The sequence below is a fragment of the Microcaecilia unicolor genome, chromosome 5, assembly GCF_901765095.1.
Source record: "Microcaecilia unicolor chromosome 5, aMicUni1.1, whole genome shotgun sequence".
Taxonomy (NCBI): Eukaryota; Metazoa; Chordata; class Amphibia; order Gymnophiona; family Siphonopidae; genus Microcaecilia; species Microcaecilia unicolor.
The window spans coordinates 352,150,887-352,168,167 of NC_044035.1; the positions used below are offsets into that span (position 1 = coordinate 352,150,887).

Here is a 17,281-nt window from a genome sequence, read left to right on the forward strand (position 1 = left end):
CAGACCATACAGAATACACAAATTCTGATTTTGGGGAGGGTCCATAGATTTGATTATATTACACCCTTATATTTGCATTATCATTGGCTACCAGCGAGTTATAGGATCCTCCTTAAATTGATGGCCCTTACCCAACGGTCTTATGAGCCTAGTCCTTACTCTCTGGTGACATTGTATATCCCTGCACCGAATTTTCAATTTTTGGATGCATTGCAATTAGCAGTTCCTCCCTTGGCTAAGGCTCACTTAGCCTCGACTAGGAAGGGCGCATTTTTGTATTTGGCTCCTGTGCTGTGGACTGGGCTTCCACAGGTTCTGCGGGCTGAAAGATCTTTACCGCATTTCAAATGCCTTCTTAAAGCACATTATGAAGTAGCTGCATTTGATGTCACTCTCCCTGGGGATTAGCAGGCTTGATGCTTACTTATTGATGGTTGGTTTCCTTTTGTATGTGCGTCACTGGCGTAGCCAAGGGTGAGTCCAGGCCCACTCAGTAGCACCACACCTATGTGGCTGGCAGGGATCCCCAAGCCCCACCAGCCAAAAACACCCAACAACTGTCCCTCCTTCATACTTTGTGAACAGAAGGTCTTTGCTTGCAGTGAGCAGCAACTGATACATACTGCTCGCACCAGCCTCACATCCTTCCCTCTGACGTATTCCCGCCTATGCGGAAACAGGAAGTTGCATCAGAGGGAAGGCTGTGGGGCCAACATGAGCAGGCAAGAGAGGGACAGACCAAATCACTTGTGGGACGGGGCAGGGTTCTTCTGCCCACCCATCTTGGGCCCAGGCCCACCCAAAATTGGGTGTCTGCCTACGCCCAATGTACGTTTGTACCTTCCTATCATAAATTGGAGTTCCTTTTTCTTTTATGTTTTTAATTTGATTTTACTTATACGCCAATGTGATTTTGTATAAAGTTAAGTGGTATATTAAATTTAATAAACTATCATTCACAATCAAGGGGAACAAAAACCTTGGCCTAAAGTTGCCTAGCGAGTGTTCTCTACCCTATCTCATTTAAATCAACACACCAGCAATCCGATATCTATTACCAGGGATGTGTGCCATGATAACTTTCAACAAAATACACAGTTCAATCAGGGGCGTAGCTACTATGGGGCCACGGGGGGCTGGGCCCCCATAGATTTAGCCCTGGACCCCCTGCCGCAACCCTCTCGACCACCCCCCCTTCCCACCGCCGTCACGCACCTTTGCTGGCGGGGTACCCCAACCCCTGCCAGCCGAAGTTCTTTCCTCGGCCGCGCAGCATTGCTTGCTGAATGATCCGATCAAGCTTCTGTGCGCGATTCTGACGTCCTGCACATTGTACGTGCAGGACGTCAGACGCACGCACAGAAACTTGATCAGATCATTCAGCAAGCAACACCGCGCGGCCGAGGAGAGGACTTCGGCTGGCAGGGGTTGGGGTCCCCGCCAGCAAAGGTGCGTGACGGGAGAGGGTTGGTGGTGGAAGGGGGGGGGGGGGTCAGCAACGCCGTGGGGCCGGGAAGAGGACTTCGGCTGGCAGGGGTTGGGGTCCCCCGCCAGCAAAGGTGCGTGACGGGAGAGGGTTGGTGGCTGAAGAGGGGGGGGGGGGGGTCAGCAACGCCGTGCGGCCGAGAAGAGGACTTCGGCTGGCAGGGGTTGGGGTCCCCCGCCAGCAAAGGTACGCGGCGGGAGAGGGAAGGGGGGTGAAGGTTGTTGGTGGTGGCGGGCTAAAATGTGCCCCCTCACCTCGGGTTCTGGACCCCCCCCCCCGTCGAAGTCTGGCTACGCCCCTGAGTTCAATATTATAAGAAAAGTTTAAAGACAGCAACTGTCAGAGCACCGAAGTCAGGATGCGCAAATGATGCCACATGAGGAACAGCGTTTCACATCGCCACATCCACGTGGTGAAATGTATATTAAGTTTTGCCATATTACCTAAAGGTATAATGACCTTAAATTACCTTGTACTTAATTGACGGGAACAGGTCGATCACGCTCTGAAGCTCAGGGTGATGGGTCCCCAGCTGCAGAAGAAAAAAGTAGGAAGAAACGATCAGAATGCAAATGCCGCTCACAGCTGGTATCTAATTTGACACTACTACTACTACTATTTAGCATTTCTATAGCGCTACAAGGCATACGCAGCGCTGTACAAACATAGAAGAAAGACAGTCCCTGCTCAAAGAGCTTACAATCTAATAGACAAAAAAATAAATAAAGTAAGCAAATCAGATCAATTAATGTGAACGGGAAGGAAGAGAGGAGGGTAGGTGGAGGCGAGTGGTTACAAGTGGTTACGAGTCAAAAGCAATGTTAAAGAGGTTGGTTTTCAGTCTAGATTTAAAGGTGGCCAAGGATGGGGCAAGACGTAGGGGCTCAGGAAGTTTATTCCAGGCGTAGGGTGCAGCGAGATAGAAGGCGCGAAGTCTGGAGTTGGCAGTAGTGGAGAAGGGAACAGATAAGAAGGATTTATCCATGGAGCGGAGTGCACGGGAAGGGGTGTAGGGAAGGACGAGTGTGGAGAGATACTGGGGAGCAGCATAGTGAATACATTTATAGGTTAGTAGAAGAAGTTTGAACAGGATGCGAAAACGGATAGGGAGCCAGTGAAGGGTCTTGAGGAGAGGGGTAGTATGAGTAAAGCGACCCTGGCGGAAGATGAGACGGGCAGCAGAGTTTTATGGAGAAGGCTGACTTTCACCAACTCAGTCATGGCTTCAGCCCAGACAACAACCCCCCCCCCCCCCCCCACTCCAGACTGTCTTTGCATTGAAACTATTTGCAGCCCTTTCAGTAATATTCAAACTGTTAACCAGTTGGGGGTAGGGCCGTTCTTCTCATATCCCTTGACCTCGCTTCAGCTTTCAACCTCATCGATTGCCAGCTTCTACTGTCACACACTTCAGGACACGGGACTCCACTGGCTTGCTTATTTCCCTAAGGACGGATCTTATTACGTTTCCTTTAATTCCTCAACTTCCCTGTCACACTCTTGTGCTGTTCCTCAGAGCTCGCTCTCCTGGCTCTACTTAGTCTTTTGGTATCAGTGGCTACTATTCCATTGATGATATCCAGTTTCTTTTTCCTGCCAATTTCTCTTGCCCAGATCTCTCCTCTTGATGCTGCCTGCTATCTCTTGGATCACTGCCAACCAGTGGCGTAGCCAGACAGCCAATTTTGGGTGGGCACAACATTTTTTTCTGCCCCTGTCCTACTCCCACATCACCCTCTCTCCTACTTCTATGTCCAACATTTTGTTCTCTCTCTCTCTTCTTCTGCATCTCTCCCTCCCATCCCATGTCCAACTTTCTCCCTCACTCCTTACCCCCCTGTGCAGCAACTCTCGAAGAACTTCTGCCTGAAATTCTTCTCCCCGCTGCTGCATCGGTCCCTGCAGTATTCTTTTTTTTCGCCCGTCGCCAGCTGCGCTACGATTCACAGAGGCCGCTCCGCTCCCCCCTGCAGCGTCCATCCGGCCCTCTCTGATGCACTTCCTGTTTTCGTAGGGCCGAATGGACGCTGCAGTGGGGAGCGGCGGCGATGTTGTTGGGTTGGGGCGGGCCTAGAGCAAAAGTGGGCGGGCCCGGGCCCGTCCAGGCCCACCCGCCCCTGCTGCCAACTGACTTTTGAATGGCCTAGGTATTAGAAGGATTCAGAAGATCACTGGTCACTCTTGTACACTCACTACTCCCTCACTCCTCAATCATCCTGATCAAGTCTCTCAGGATTCTGGGCCATCACCAATTCCTCTCTTAATTTTGAGGTACAGATTTTTTCCCAACAGGAAAATCCTGTTTTACAGTGCTTCATTGTATGCCAGAGGTTCCCAAACCTGTCCTGGGGGCTTTCTAGACCGGTTTTCAGGATATCCACAATGAATATTCCTAAGAGAGATTTGCACGCAGTGGAGGAAGTCTAAGGAGAAAGGTCCGATCCTAACCCCTCTGCTCCCCTTGAGGATGATAAAATAAGGGTACTGAACAAGTGAGTAACGGTTAGGAGTTAAAAGCAGCATCAGAAAGGTGGGCTTTTAGCCTAGATTTGAAGACGGCCAGAGATGGAGCTTGACGTACCGGCTCAGGAAGTCTATTCCAGGCATAGGGTGCAGCAAGATAAAAGGAACAGAGTCTGGAGTTAGCGGTGGAGGAGAAGGGTGCAGATAAGAGAGATTTACCCAGTGAACGGAGTTCCCGGGGAGGAATATAAGTACATAAGTAGTGCCATACTGGGAAAGACCAAAGGTCCATCTAGCCAGCATCCTGTCACCGACAGTGGCCAATCCAGGTCAAGGGCACCTGGCACGCTCCCCAAACGTAAAAACATTCCAGACAAGTTATACCTAAAAATGCGGAATTTTTCCAAGTCCATTTAATAGCGGTCTATGGACTTGTCCTTTAGGAATCTATCTAACCCCTTTTTAAACTCCGTCAAGCTAACCGCCCGTACCACGTTCTCCGGCAACGAATTCCAGAGTCTAATTACACGTTGGGTGAAGAAAAATTTTCTCCGATTCGTTTTAATTTACCACACTGTAGCTTCAACTCATGCCCTCTAGTCCTAGTATTTTTGGATAGCGTGAACAGTCGCTTCACATCCACCCGATCCATTCCACTCATTATTTTATACACTTCTATCATATCTCCCCTCAGCCGTCTCTTCTCCAAGCTGAAAAGCCCTAGCCTTCTCAGCCTCTCTTCATAGGAAAGTCGTCCCATCCCCACTATCATTTTCGTCGCCCTTCGCTGTACCTTTTCCAATTCTACTATATCTTTTTTGAGATACGGAGACCAGTACTGAACACAATACTCCAGGTGCGGTCGCACCATGGAGCGATACAACGGCATTATAACATCCGCACACCTGGACTCCATACCCTTCCTAATAACACCCAACATTCTATTCGCTTTCCTAGCCGCAGCAGCACACTGAGCAGAAGGTTTCAGCGTATCATCGACGACGACACCCAGATCCCTTTCTTGATCCGTAACTCCTAACACGGAACCTTGCAAGACGTAGCTATAATTCGGGTTCCTCTTACCCACATGCATCACTTTGCACTTGTCAACATTGAACTTCATCTGCCACTTGCACGCCCAATCTCCCAGTCTCGCAAGGTCCTCCTGTAATCGTTCACATTCCTCCTGCGACTTGACGACCCTGAATAATTTTGTGTCATCGGCGAATTTAATTACCTCACTAGTTATTCCCATCTCTAGGTCATTTATAAATACATTAAAAAGCAACGGACCCAGCACAGACCCCTGCGGGACCCCACTAACTACCCTCCTCCACTGAGAATACTGGCCACGCAATCCTACTCTCTGCTTCCTATCTTTCAACCAGTTCTTAATCCATAATAATACCCTACCTCCGATTCCATGACTCTGCAATTTCTTCAGGAGTCTTTCGTGCGGCACTTTGTCAAACGCCTTCTGAAAATCCAGATATACAATATCAACCGGCTCCCCATTGTCCACATGTTTGCTTACCCCCTCAAAAAAATGCATTAGATTGGTGAGGCAAGACTTCCCTTCACTAAATCCGTGCTGACTTTGTCTCATCAGTCCATGTTTTTGTATATGCTCTGCAATTTTATTCTTAATAATAGCCTCCACCATCTTGCCCGGCACCGACGTCAGACTCACCGGTCTATAATTTCCCGGATCTCCTCTGGAACCCTTCTTAAAAATCGGAGTAACATTGGCTACCCTCCAGTCTTCCGGTACTACACTCGATTTTAGGGACAGATTGCATATTTCTAACAGTAGCTCCGCAAGTTCATTTTTTAGTTCTATTAATACTCTGGGATGAATACCATCAGGTCCCGGTGATTTACTACTCTTCAGCTTGCTGAACTGACCCATTACATCCTCCAAGGTTACAGAGAATTCGTTTAGTTTCTCCGACTCCCCCGCTTCAAATATTCTTTCCGGCACCGGTGTCCCCCCCAAATCCTCCTCGGTGAAGACCGAAGCAAAGAATTCATTTAATTTCTCCGCTACGGCTTTGTCCTCCCTGATCGCCCCTTTAACACCATTTTCGTCCAGCGGCCCAACCGACTCTTTGGCCGGTTTCCTGCTTTTAATGTATCTAAAAAAAATTTTACTATGTATTTTTGCTTCCAACGCTAATTTCTTCTCAAAGTCCTTTTTTGCCCTCCTTATCTCCGCTTTGCATTTGGCTTGGCATTCCTTATGATCTATCCTGTTACTTTCAGTTGGTTCTCTTCTCCACTTTCTGAAGGATTGTTTTTTGGCTCTAATGACTTCCTTTATCTTACTGTTTAGCCACGCCGGCTGACGTTTAGTCTTTTTTTCCCTTTTTTCTAATACGTGGAATATATTTGTCCTGAACCTCCAGGATGGTGTTTTTAAACAGCATCCACGCCTGACGCAAGTTTTTTACTCTGCGAGCTGCTCCTTTCAGTCTTTTTTTCACCATTTTTCTCATTTTGTCGTAATCACCTTTTCTATAGTTAAACGCTAGCGTACTTGATTTCCTAGTTTCACTTCCTTCAATGCCAATATCAAAACCGATCATATTATGATCACTGTTATCAAGCGGCCCTCGTACCGTTACCCCCTGCACTAGATCATGAGCACCACTAAGGACTAAGTCTAGTATTTTTCCTTCTCTTGTCGGCTCCTGAACTAGCTGTTCCATGAAGCTGTCCTTGATTTCATCAAGAAATCTTATGTCCCTTGCGTGTACAGATGTTACATTAACCCAGTCTATATGCGGGTAATTGAAATCCCCCATTATTATTGTGTTGCCCAGTTTGTTTGCGTCCCTGATTTCCTTGAACATTTCCGCATCCGTCTGTTCGTCCTGGCCAGGCGGACGGTAGTACACTCCTATCACTATCCTTTTCCCCTTTGCACATGGAATTTCAATCCACAGTGATTCCAAGGAGTGTTTTGTTTCCTGCAGAATTTTCAATCTATTTGATTCAAGGCTCTCGTTAATATACAATGCTACCCCTCCACCAATCCGATTCACCCTATCACTACGATATAATTTGTACCCCGGTATGACAGTGTCCCACTGGTTATCCTCCTTCCACCAGGTCTCAGAGATGCCTATTATAACTAATTTTTCATTTAGTGCAATATATTCTAACTCCCCCATCTTATTTCTTAGGCTCCTGGCATTCGCATATAGACATTTCAAACTATGTTTGTTGTTCCTAAGTACATCATGCTTAGTACTTGACAGTATTAATTGGCAATCTTTTGTCTGATTTTTATTGTTATTTAAGGATACCCGATCTACTACAATCTCTTTTGCAACCTCACTATCAGGATACTCTATCTTCCCTGTTATGTAGGGAGAGATGAGAGTGGAGAGGTACTGAGGAGCTGCAGAGTGAATGCACTTATAGGTCAATAAGAGGAGTTTGAACTGTATGCGGAAACGGTTAGGAAGCCAGTGAAGTGACTTGAGGAGAGGGCTAATATGAGATTAACGACACTGGCGGAATATTAGTCGTGCAGCAGAATTTTGAACTGATTGAAGAGGAGACAGATGGCTAAGTGGGAGACCTGTGAGAAGCAAGTTGCAATAGTCTAAGCGAGAGGTGATAAGAGCGTGGATGAGGGTTCTGGTAGTGTGCTCAGAAAGGAAAGGGCGAATTTTGGTGATATTATAGAGAAAGAAATGACAGGTTTTAGCAGTCTGCTGAATACGTGCAGAGAAGGAGAGGGAGGAGTCGAAGATGGCCCCAAAGGTTACGAGCTGATGAGGCAGGAAGGATGAGTGTTAGCCACAGAAATAGAGACTGGGAGAAGAGGAGAGTTTGGTTTAGGGGGAAATAGCAACAGTCCTTCCAGAACCCAGCAGTTGTGATCCCTAAATCTGTCCACTAGATGCTGGAAATCTGTCCACTAGATGCTGGGAATCCCCCCCCCCCCCTTAGTCCCAGCTTTGTGAATGCTGTCTCTGCAAGATCTCTATCCTGACCGGCCTCATCCAAGAATCAGGCCCAGGCTCTAAGAATTTTAAGCACTTAACCCTAAAGAAATATTACCTTCAGAAATACTCCGATGACTGCTAAACCATTCTCCTCCATAATGGCTTCTTCAAAGCATTTGTACAGGTCAGAATTCCAGTGCACTAAATGAAGCTGAAAAACAAACATTAGCAACATATGACGGTCAAAGAAGAGGGAAATCTGCTTGTCTTGGCTTTAGACTGAAACCAGATACGCCCCGAAGCTCCTGTTCAGCTCCTTGCTCTCACTCACTTCTTAGAGGCTCAAGACTGAGCAACCGGAGGATGGTCTGGAACTCATCTTCTTGCCATCTAACCTGCTTTTTATCAAGACCTCTCAGTACCTGATGTGTGGCTACTGCAGCTCACCTGGGTTCTCTTCTGCAGCTCCTGGCAGTGGGGTGGCATGAAAGAGTAGCCGGTTGGAGGCGGGGGCAGTGCTGCGTAGTATTATATAACATTTTCTGTTACGTTAGCTGGGTGGCACGCCCGGTCGAAAGGTCCTGGGAATAACATGGCCTAGCAACCCAGTATATGAAGGTAGTTCAGAGATAACATTACATTTGCCATGGAGACAAGGGGGCTGCTTTAGAAACGCTTCTGTTCTCTCTCTATGTGGGGGGAAAAAAAAAAAAAAAACCTTAGTGAAACCAAGCCTGAAACCTGACCTAGTGGTTCCAGCCTTTTCTGCTTCACACTCTAATACTGAGGGTCTTAACCTTTTTTTTTTTTTTTTGGTTCCTGCACCCCTTTAACTGATCAAACAAACCCTTGCACCCCCTTCCCTAAACCATGTGTCCACTAGTGACTACTGACAGATACCTGCGTCACCGTTAACCAGTAAGAGTGCTACCCGCTAAAGCTTAATTGAAAAACGTTTTTGCCAACATTTTTGTCGGGGAGATACAATTTTAAATTGCACTGAATGCATTTTAAACAAAATGAAACCTCAAGCAGCCAAGGGGGGGGGGGTCTAACTACTCCTTAACCCCCAAAATGGGCTTCTATCATTGGTTTCTTTCAAAACCGGAAAAAATTAAATGCTAACAAAACTAAATTAGAGAAAATTTTTTTGCCTCCCCTTATTCACCACTAAAATTATAGCACCAGCCAGTCATATTACCAGTAACTACTTCACTCTGTCGAGAAAGTTTCAATAAAATTGCCTCAAATTTCAACACCCTTCTTTGCGTCTCATTTCACCTCCTCCTGCTTCTGGGCAGCCCTGGCTCTAGTGCTCTCTGGTAAGAACCCTGTTCACCCTCACCCTAAATCATTGGGATCATTTAAGAGCCCTTTCACGAAGCCGTGCCAAAAAAAACGGCCTGTGGTAGTGTGGGTGCGTGTTTTGGAGGGGCGCTGGACCATTTCTCCATCGCGTCTGGGGAAAAGGGCATGCGGCAAAAACCAGCACACGTCTATTTATAGCCTGAGCCCTTAACGCCACCCACTGACTCAGCGTTAACTGTTCAGCACGTGTCAACTGTCGATTACTGCCAGGAATGCCCCCCCCCCCTCCCCTGTGGTAGAAAAATTTCTAGCATGGGTTTTCGGCACGTGCCAAACTCAGAATTACTGCCAGGTGCACGAGTCAGCTGGGCGGTAATGCCAATTTGACATAGTAACATAGTAGATGACGACAGAGAAAGACCTGTACAATCCATCCAGTCTGCCCAACAAGAAACTCATATGTGCTACTTTATGTGTACCCCTGACCTTGATTTGTATCTGCCATTTTCAGGGCACAAACCGTAGAAGTCTGCCCAGCACTAGCCCCGCCTCCCAACCAACAACCCCACCTCCCATCAACCGGCTCTGCCACCCAATCTCCGCTCAGCTTTGTAAAAGGGCCCCTCAATGTCTAACAAAAATCATAGGAGCCCCCCAAAGTTCATGTAACTATTTAACAATTCCTCCAAATGCTTTATGATGTGTAAAATTGTAAAACTCCCCCAATGTGCTTTGCAACATTACCAAAACACAGCCGTCTTGGCTCTCTCTCGTGATCTATTTTGGGCGGCTTCTCTCCACATACCTCTGCTGGAAACACTTTGCTGTCCACAGTGTGCTCTGAACCCCAGTCGTTTATAGCTCCCCAGTGGAAATGGAACTGCTTTAGTCTGAAGTTATTATTCAGGGGTCCCCCAGTGACCACTGTAAGTTTAAAGAAAAAAAAGTTAAAATTACTCCAAACTGATTCTCATGGATCCGCCTACTATATTTCAATGGCACTCACATATATTATTATTATTAACATTTGTATAGCGCTACCAGACACACATAGCGTTGAACACCTGACACACAGAGACAGTCCCTGCTCAATAGAGCTTACAATCTAAAAATAGACAGACAGACAAGACAATTAAGGGCGAGGAAAGTACTGGGTGAGAAGGAACAAGGATAGGGGAATTGAGTAGTGGTTAGGAGCCAAAAGCAGTGGTGAAAAGGTGGGTTTTCAGCATAGATTTGAAAACAGAGATGGAGCTAGGCGTACAGGCTCAGGAAATCCATTCCAGGCATAAGGTGCCGCAAGGGAAAAGGAACGAAGCCTGGAATTAGCAGTGGAGGAGAAGGGGGACGACAAGAGAGATTTGTCCAGCGAGCGGAGATTACATATATCAGATACCGCATTCAATTCAAGCTTCTCCTTCTTACCCACAAATGCACTCAGTCTGCTGCCCCTCACTATCTTTCTACCCTCATCTCCCCTTATGTTCCCGCCCGTAACCTCCGTTCACAGGATAAATCCCTCCTCTCAGTACCCTTCTCCACCACCGCCAACTCCAGGCTCCGCTCATTCTGCCTCGCCTCACCCTATGCTTGGAACAACCTTCCTGAACCCTTACGCCAAGCCCCCTCCCTGCCCGTCTTCAAGTCTTTGCTTAAAGCCCACCTCTTCAATGCTGCGTTCGGCACCTAACCCTTACCGTTCAGTGAATCCAGACTGCCCCTATCGGACCGACCGTTCACTTGTCTATTAGATTGTAAGCTCTTTGAGCAGGGACTGTCTCTCTTTGTTAAATTGTACAGCGCTGCGTAACCCTAGTAGCACTCTAGAAATGTCAAGTAGTAGTAGTAGTATTATATATAGCAGTGATTTAACCAGAGCTGAGATTGTGATGTCATAATGCCTCATTCCACCAATGCCTAAGAGCCAACCTCATCAGTGATGTCACAATGGCTTGATTGGCCTATATTTGTCTCACTCTTATCTATTAGATTGTAAGCTCTTTGAGCAGGGACTGTCTCTCTTTGTTAAATTGTACAGTGCTGCGTAACCCTAGTAGCGCTCTAGAAATGTTAAGTAGTAGTAGTAGTAGTAGTATATCAACTGACTATGCAGCGATATCCTATATAGGATCTTAATTCCTTTAAGGGACAGATTTTTCACAAGACTTGGGAGCCTTTATGGAAGACACTGACTGAGGTGGCTCATAAAGGAATTTTACATGGATTACTCCGATTATGTTGCATAACCAGGGTACAAACTCAATGTGAAGGTTAAAACTCAGTGGTTCACTTGTTAAGTTTTGTCACTGGTCAATGCAGAAGTATTATTTGGCTATCCCGATATAAATTTTTATGTTTGACCATTTGGCTTTTCTAATATTTTGATTGCTTAATTCTATTCTTGATTGCTTAATCTACTCTGTCACTTATGAACTTTAATGCAATACATCAATCTTTGTATTTCTCATTCCGGAATTGCAGTGGCGTTCCTGGGGGGGCTGGCACCCGGGGCGGATCGCCAATGCGCTCCGCCCCCCCCCCCGGGTGCAGCGCCCCCCCCGATGCAGCGCGGACTCCCCCACGAATGAACCCCCCCCCCCCCCGCCGGGTGCCGCACGCGCCTGCCCTCTGTTGGTCCATGCTTCTTCTCTGCCCCGGAACAGGAAGTAACCTGTTCCGGGGCAGAGAAGAAGCATGGACCAAGGGAGGGCAGGCGCGAGCGCAGCACCCACCCCCCCCCCCCCAGCGACGTGCACCCAGGGCAGACCGCCCCCACCGCCCCCCCCAAGGAATGCCACTGCGGAATTGGCGATCGCCATTACGGAACAATGTAAGCCCCATGGAACCTGCAAATAGGTGGGAAAATGTGGGATACAAATGCAAATAAATAAATAAATAATATAAAAAAATACTTGAATATAAAATCAATTAAAAGGCCTTGAAAGCAATGCACGACTTAACAGCATTCCGGAAGTTACTGAAGACTAACCTGTTCAGGAAGACAAACCATAATGAACCATCATCAGTGACCTATAATCTAAACTCTATTAGAACCAGATAAAATTGAACTCTATTCTTCTGATTGCTTTAATTAATCTGTCACCAATGTACATTAATGTTTTACCCCCTCTCTCTTATACCGTTATGAACTTTAATGTTATTTGTATTTCTCATGCCAGAAATGGCGATCGCCATTATGACATAATCCTGCTTATAATCGAAAGAGAAAAACGCCTATATTCCGACCTAAATCGGGACATGGACGTCTTTCTCACGCGGGTGCCCAAATCGGTATAATCGAAAGCCGATTTTGGGCGTTTCCAACTGCACTCCGTTGCAGGAACGAATAAAGTTGATGGGGGCGTGTCGGAGGCGTGGTGAAGGCGGGACTGAGGCGTGGTTATCAGCTGAGCAGAGATGTGCGTGCTCGGCCGATAATGGAAAAAAGAAAGGCGTTTTTAGAGAGAATTTAGGTCACTTTTGTTGGACCCGTTTTTTTTCACGAAAAGGTCCCAAAAAAGTGCCCTAAATGACCAGATGACCACCAGAGGGAACTGGGGATGACCTCCCCTGACTCCCCCAGTGGTCACTAACCCCCTCCCACCAAAAAAAAAACCAAACAAACACTTTTTCCAACTTGTAAGCCAGCCTCAAATGTCATCCCCAGCTCCATGACAGCAGTATGCAGGTCCCCAGAGCAATTTTAGTTTAGTTGGTGCTGCACGGGACCCATGCAGAGAGGAAAAATCGGAAGAAAAAAAAAAAAGCAAGCAAGTGCAGTCAGGGACGTCCAAATTAAACCGATAGTAAAAGGGGGAATCGAACCAGCAACCTTCTGATTACAAGCTCAGTGCACCACTGCTTAGACGTCCTTCCTTTTCCATTAAGTCCCTCCAAGTTTCTGTCAGCCAATCACAGCTCATTTAGCTTTGGTGTAAAAAAAAAAAAGCAGCTTTCGATTACACCGATTTCGCCGCTTTTGAGAGATCGCCGGCAATCTCCCGATTTGTGTCGGAAGATCGCCGGCGATCTCTTTCGAAAATAAGCCCGATAGTTTCTCTGATTTAAAATTCCTGGTTTTTAAGGTAGTTAGGTTATCTTGGAGTGGAGGAAACCTTGACAATTTACTATTGAAGCAGGAACAAAGATTGATATTTGAACTAACAATCTCAACTGCTTTCTTCTTCGAGTCTCTCTACAAAATCTGGAAATATCTGTATTTTTGATCCAAGAAAAGGAGAGTTCACGTGTCTGAAATAAAGTTTAAATATATTATCCCGATCCAGTTGTAAAGCAAATGTAACCAGCAGTGTAGTTCTGACATTTTTCTTGAGTCTGCCCCTTTAAATCTCATTTCATGTCCTCTCGTTCTACCGCCTTCGCATCTCCGGAAAAGGTTCGTTTGCGGATTAATACCTTTCAAATATTTGAACGTCTGTATCATATCACCTGTTTCTCCTTTCCTCCAGAGTATACATGTTTAGTTCAGCAAGTCTCTCCTCATAAGTCTTGTAACGCAAATCCCATACCATTCTTGTAGCTTTTCTTTGCACCGCTTCAATTCTTTTTACATCCTTAACAAGATACGGCCTCCAAAACTGAACACAATATTCCAGGTGGGGCCTCACCAATGACTTATACAGGGGCATCAACACCCCCTTTCTTCTGCTGGTCACACCTCTCTCTATACAGCCTAACAACCTTCTAGCTATGGCCACCACCTTGTCATACTGTTTCGTCGCCTTCAAATCCTCAGATACTATCACCCCAAGATCCCTCTCCCCGTCCGTACTTATCAGACTCTCCCCGCCTAACACATACATCTCCCGTGGATTTCTATTCCCTAAGTGCATCACTTTGCATTTCTTCGCATTGAATTTTAATTGCCAAACCTTAGACCATTCTTCTAGCTTCCGTAGGTCCTTTTTCATGTTTTCCACTCCCTCCGGGGTGTCCACTCTGTTACAGATCTTAGTATCATCCGCAAATAGGCAAACTTTACCTTCTAACCCTTCGGTTAGAAAATGTCTCTGTGTCTCTCTATGTGTAAACTGGTTTAGTTCTACCACAGAGAGGTGGTAATCAAATCTGTGACTCATTTTTGGGCTAGTCTCTGACTACCTACAGCACCTTAAGTCTTCTCTTGCAGCTACTGTCTCTCTATGTCAATTGTTCAGCGCTGCGCACGTCTGGCAACGCTATATAAATGCTAATAGTAATAGTAGTAGCTACCCCGAGGTCTATTATCTCCATTTCGCGATCCAGCCCAGCCACCAAAAAACAAACAAATCTTCCTCTAGAAACTGGTGCATATGTATAATTCATTTACTGAATTTATTTTCCGTCCTATTCACAAAAAAGGTTCCAGAAAAAAAAAAAAAAAAAAAAAACTTTGACATTCAAAGGAGTAAATACAATAAAGTGGAGACCAAAGCATGAGACAATGGCTTTGTATTTTACAATAAACTGAACAGTTTTATGAAATATGTTGTGTGTTGTGTTGCTTAACTTTGAGTTATCAATAAAATTACTTTAAACTTAAAAAAAAAAAAAAAAAAAAAAGAATTCCCAAAATGAAATGCAACAATCTTTAGAAGTAAGACTTATACAACACCATAGCTGTACTCAGTGTCGGGATGAAAAAGCACCATTGACCTTTCATCGTTTACAAGCTCAACATTTATTTACTGACCTAAGAGTTTGTGCTCACAAGGAAGTGACCTCACGCGTGCGGAGTTGAAGATATCAATTCTGTATCATTTTCAAAAGAAAGACGCCGGATCTTTACCTTGGACTGTGCAGTTCTGAAAGGGTTAAACAGGGAACATGACCTTTATAAAAAAGTTATTTGTGTGACATTATTGCGGCTGGGGGGGAGGGGGGACACCCAGCGACTGTTTAAGGTGCCATGTTCGCAACTTTCACCCCGAGTCGATTAGGAGAAGACAGCTTGTATATAGACATTGTGTTGTGCAATTTATAAGATAGATTATTATTATTATTTTTTTTTATTATTTAGGTTTGTTGGCAACTGTTTCCTTAGCATGACAACCCTGGAAATAGGCAGGGGGGCTGCTGAAATGCCCAAATGTTTTGAGTGCTGGACGCTGTACTTTGAAGACTTTAGCACCGGTGACATCGGATCTCATACATGGTATCTATGTTTGCAGAACTGCTTCAGACAAATCATTCTTTTACATTCACCTTGTTAAGGTTCTTTATACACTGTAGCGACAGCACATTATGTTACATTGGAATGGATCCTCAGAAGCTTAGATGAAATTGGGTGGCGGCAGTGGCGTCGCGAGGGCAGCTGACACCCGGGGCGGGTCGCCGCTGCGCACCCCCCCCCCCCGGGTGCAGCGCGACGCACCCTCCCCCCCGCCCGCGAGAACATACCTGGAAGGCGGTGAGGGGCGGGTGGGCGGGCCAATCCGCCGAGACAACGCCGCTGGGGGGTGTCGGCGCCTCGCTGGTTCCTTGCTCTCACCCGGAACAGGAAGTAACCTGTTCTGGGGCAGAGAGAGCAAGGAACCAGCGAGGCGCTGACACCCCACAGCGGCGTGCACCCGGGGCAGACCGCCCCACCGCCCCCCCCTTCCTACACCACTGGGTGGTGGAGCAGGTGGGGGGAAGAGGGGTTGGTGGTTGGGAGGCTAGGATAGGGGAGGGCAGACTTATACGGTCTGTACCAGAGCCGGTGATGGGAGACGGGAAATACTGCTGGGCAGACTTATACGGTCTGTGCCCTGAAAAAGACAGGTACAAATTTAAGATACGAGTTTATCTTGGGCAGACTAGATGGACCATGCAGGTCTTTTTCTGCCGTCATCATCTACTATGTTACATTGAATTTTTGCTGCATTGTCGGCTGTGAAATAAGATATTGCACTTTTTGGACATTGGAGTGAGTTATACACATACAAGAGAGCATGTGATGGTGTGAAAACATAATTATAGGGTCTGGACATTTTGTTAGGGCTTGTCCTATGACCTACTTAACACTGTTTCATTTTGCTGATGCTCTTTTTAAAAGAATAAAATATATTTTATAAAACCATTCGATTTATTGCTGTCCCATGTTTTATATTTCAACATTTTTATTAAATGACAATACCAAACAACATTCATAGTATGAATACACGATTCAAACAAGAAAAGTGGTATGCACTAAGTTCAATACAATACATACCGTCATCAGACTTTTAACTTTTTATCCCCTCCCCCTTCTTCTATTGTCCCATGATTTATAGTCTCCACTTGACTGTATTTAGTCCTAGAAAGATTCCAAACATGCCTATATTGCTTAATAAACATATCATGCACACAAACCCCTTGCAGCTCAGCCGGCAGACCATCCATCTCTTCCTTTCTATATCCTGTCACTCTCTCTCTGACACTTCTCCAATGACAGGCCATCCCATGCATGTTGACTATCCTGGGAATGAAGAAACATGCCTCAGCCTACCTCCTTTAAGCCTCATACTGTGACCTTTTATTTTTAAAACTTCCTTCCTCTTGCGCAGAGAAACTTAAATCTCAGTTATATCCTCGTCTCTCACAGAGTAAACATTTAGATCCTTGAATCTCACTTCATAAAAAAAGGATTATGGTACAGACCTGCACCTTTTTGGAAGCCTCCCTGCCGGCTACCTCTATTCTGTATTCTTTGGAAGGTGCAGCCTGAATGCCCTAAATGAAGTTTCCTAGATGACGGCAGAAAAAGACCTGCACGGTCCATCCAGTCTGCCCAAGAAGATAAATTCATATGTGCTACTTTTTTATTTGTACTGTCCTCTTCAGTGCACAGACCGTATAAGTCCGGCCAGCCCTATCCCCGCCTCCCAACCACCAACCCCGCCTCTCAACCACCAGCTCTGGCACAGACCCTATAAGTCTGCCCAGCACTAGTCCCGCCTCCCACCACCGGCTCTGGCACAGACCCTATAAGTCTGCCCAGCACTATCCCCGCCGCCCAACCACCAGCTCTGCCACCCATTCTAGGCTAAGCTCCCGAGGATCCCTTCCTTCTGCACAGGATTCCTTTATGTTTATCCCACTGGTAACC

General features: G+C 46.2%; 1 protein-coding gene across 2 annotated transcripts in view; it reads right to left on the minus strand.

Moving 5' to 3' along the window:
- Positions 1 to 17,281, minus strand: part of CA5A (carbonic anhydrase 5A) — a 91,256-nt gene that overhangs the window by 29,742 nt on the left and 44,233 nt on the right. For both annotated transcript variants that reach the window (XM_030204570.1, XM_030204569.1), the window contains exons 3-5: positions 10,019 to 10,137; positions 8,021 to 8,116; positions 1,956 to 2,018 (exon numbers count right to left, since the gene is read on the minus strand). In XM_030204570.1, the coding sequence (XP_030060430.1) occupies positions 1,956 to 2,018; positions 8,021 to 8,116; positions 10,019 to 10,137 (278 nt within the window). The remainder of the gene's footprint in view (positions 1 to 1,955; positions 2,019 to 8,020; positions 8,117 to 10,018; positions 10,138 to 17,281) is intronic.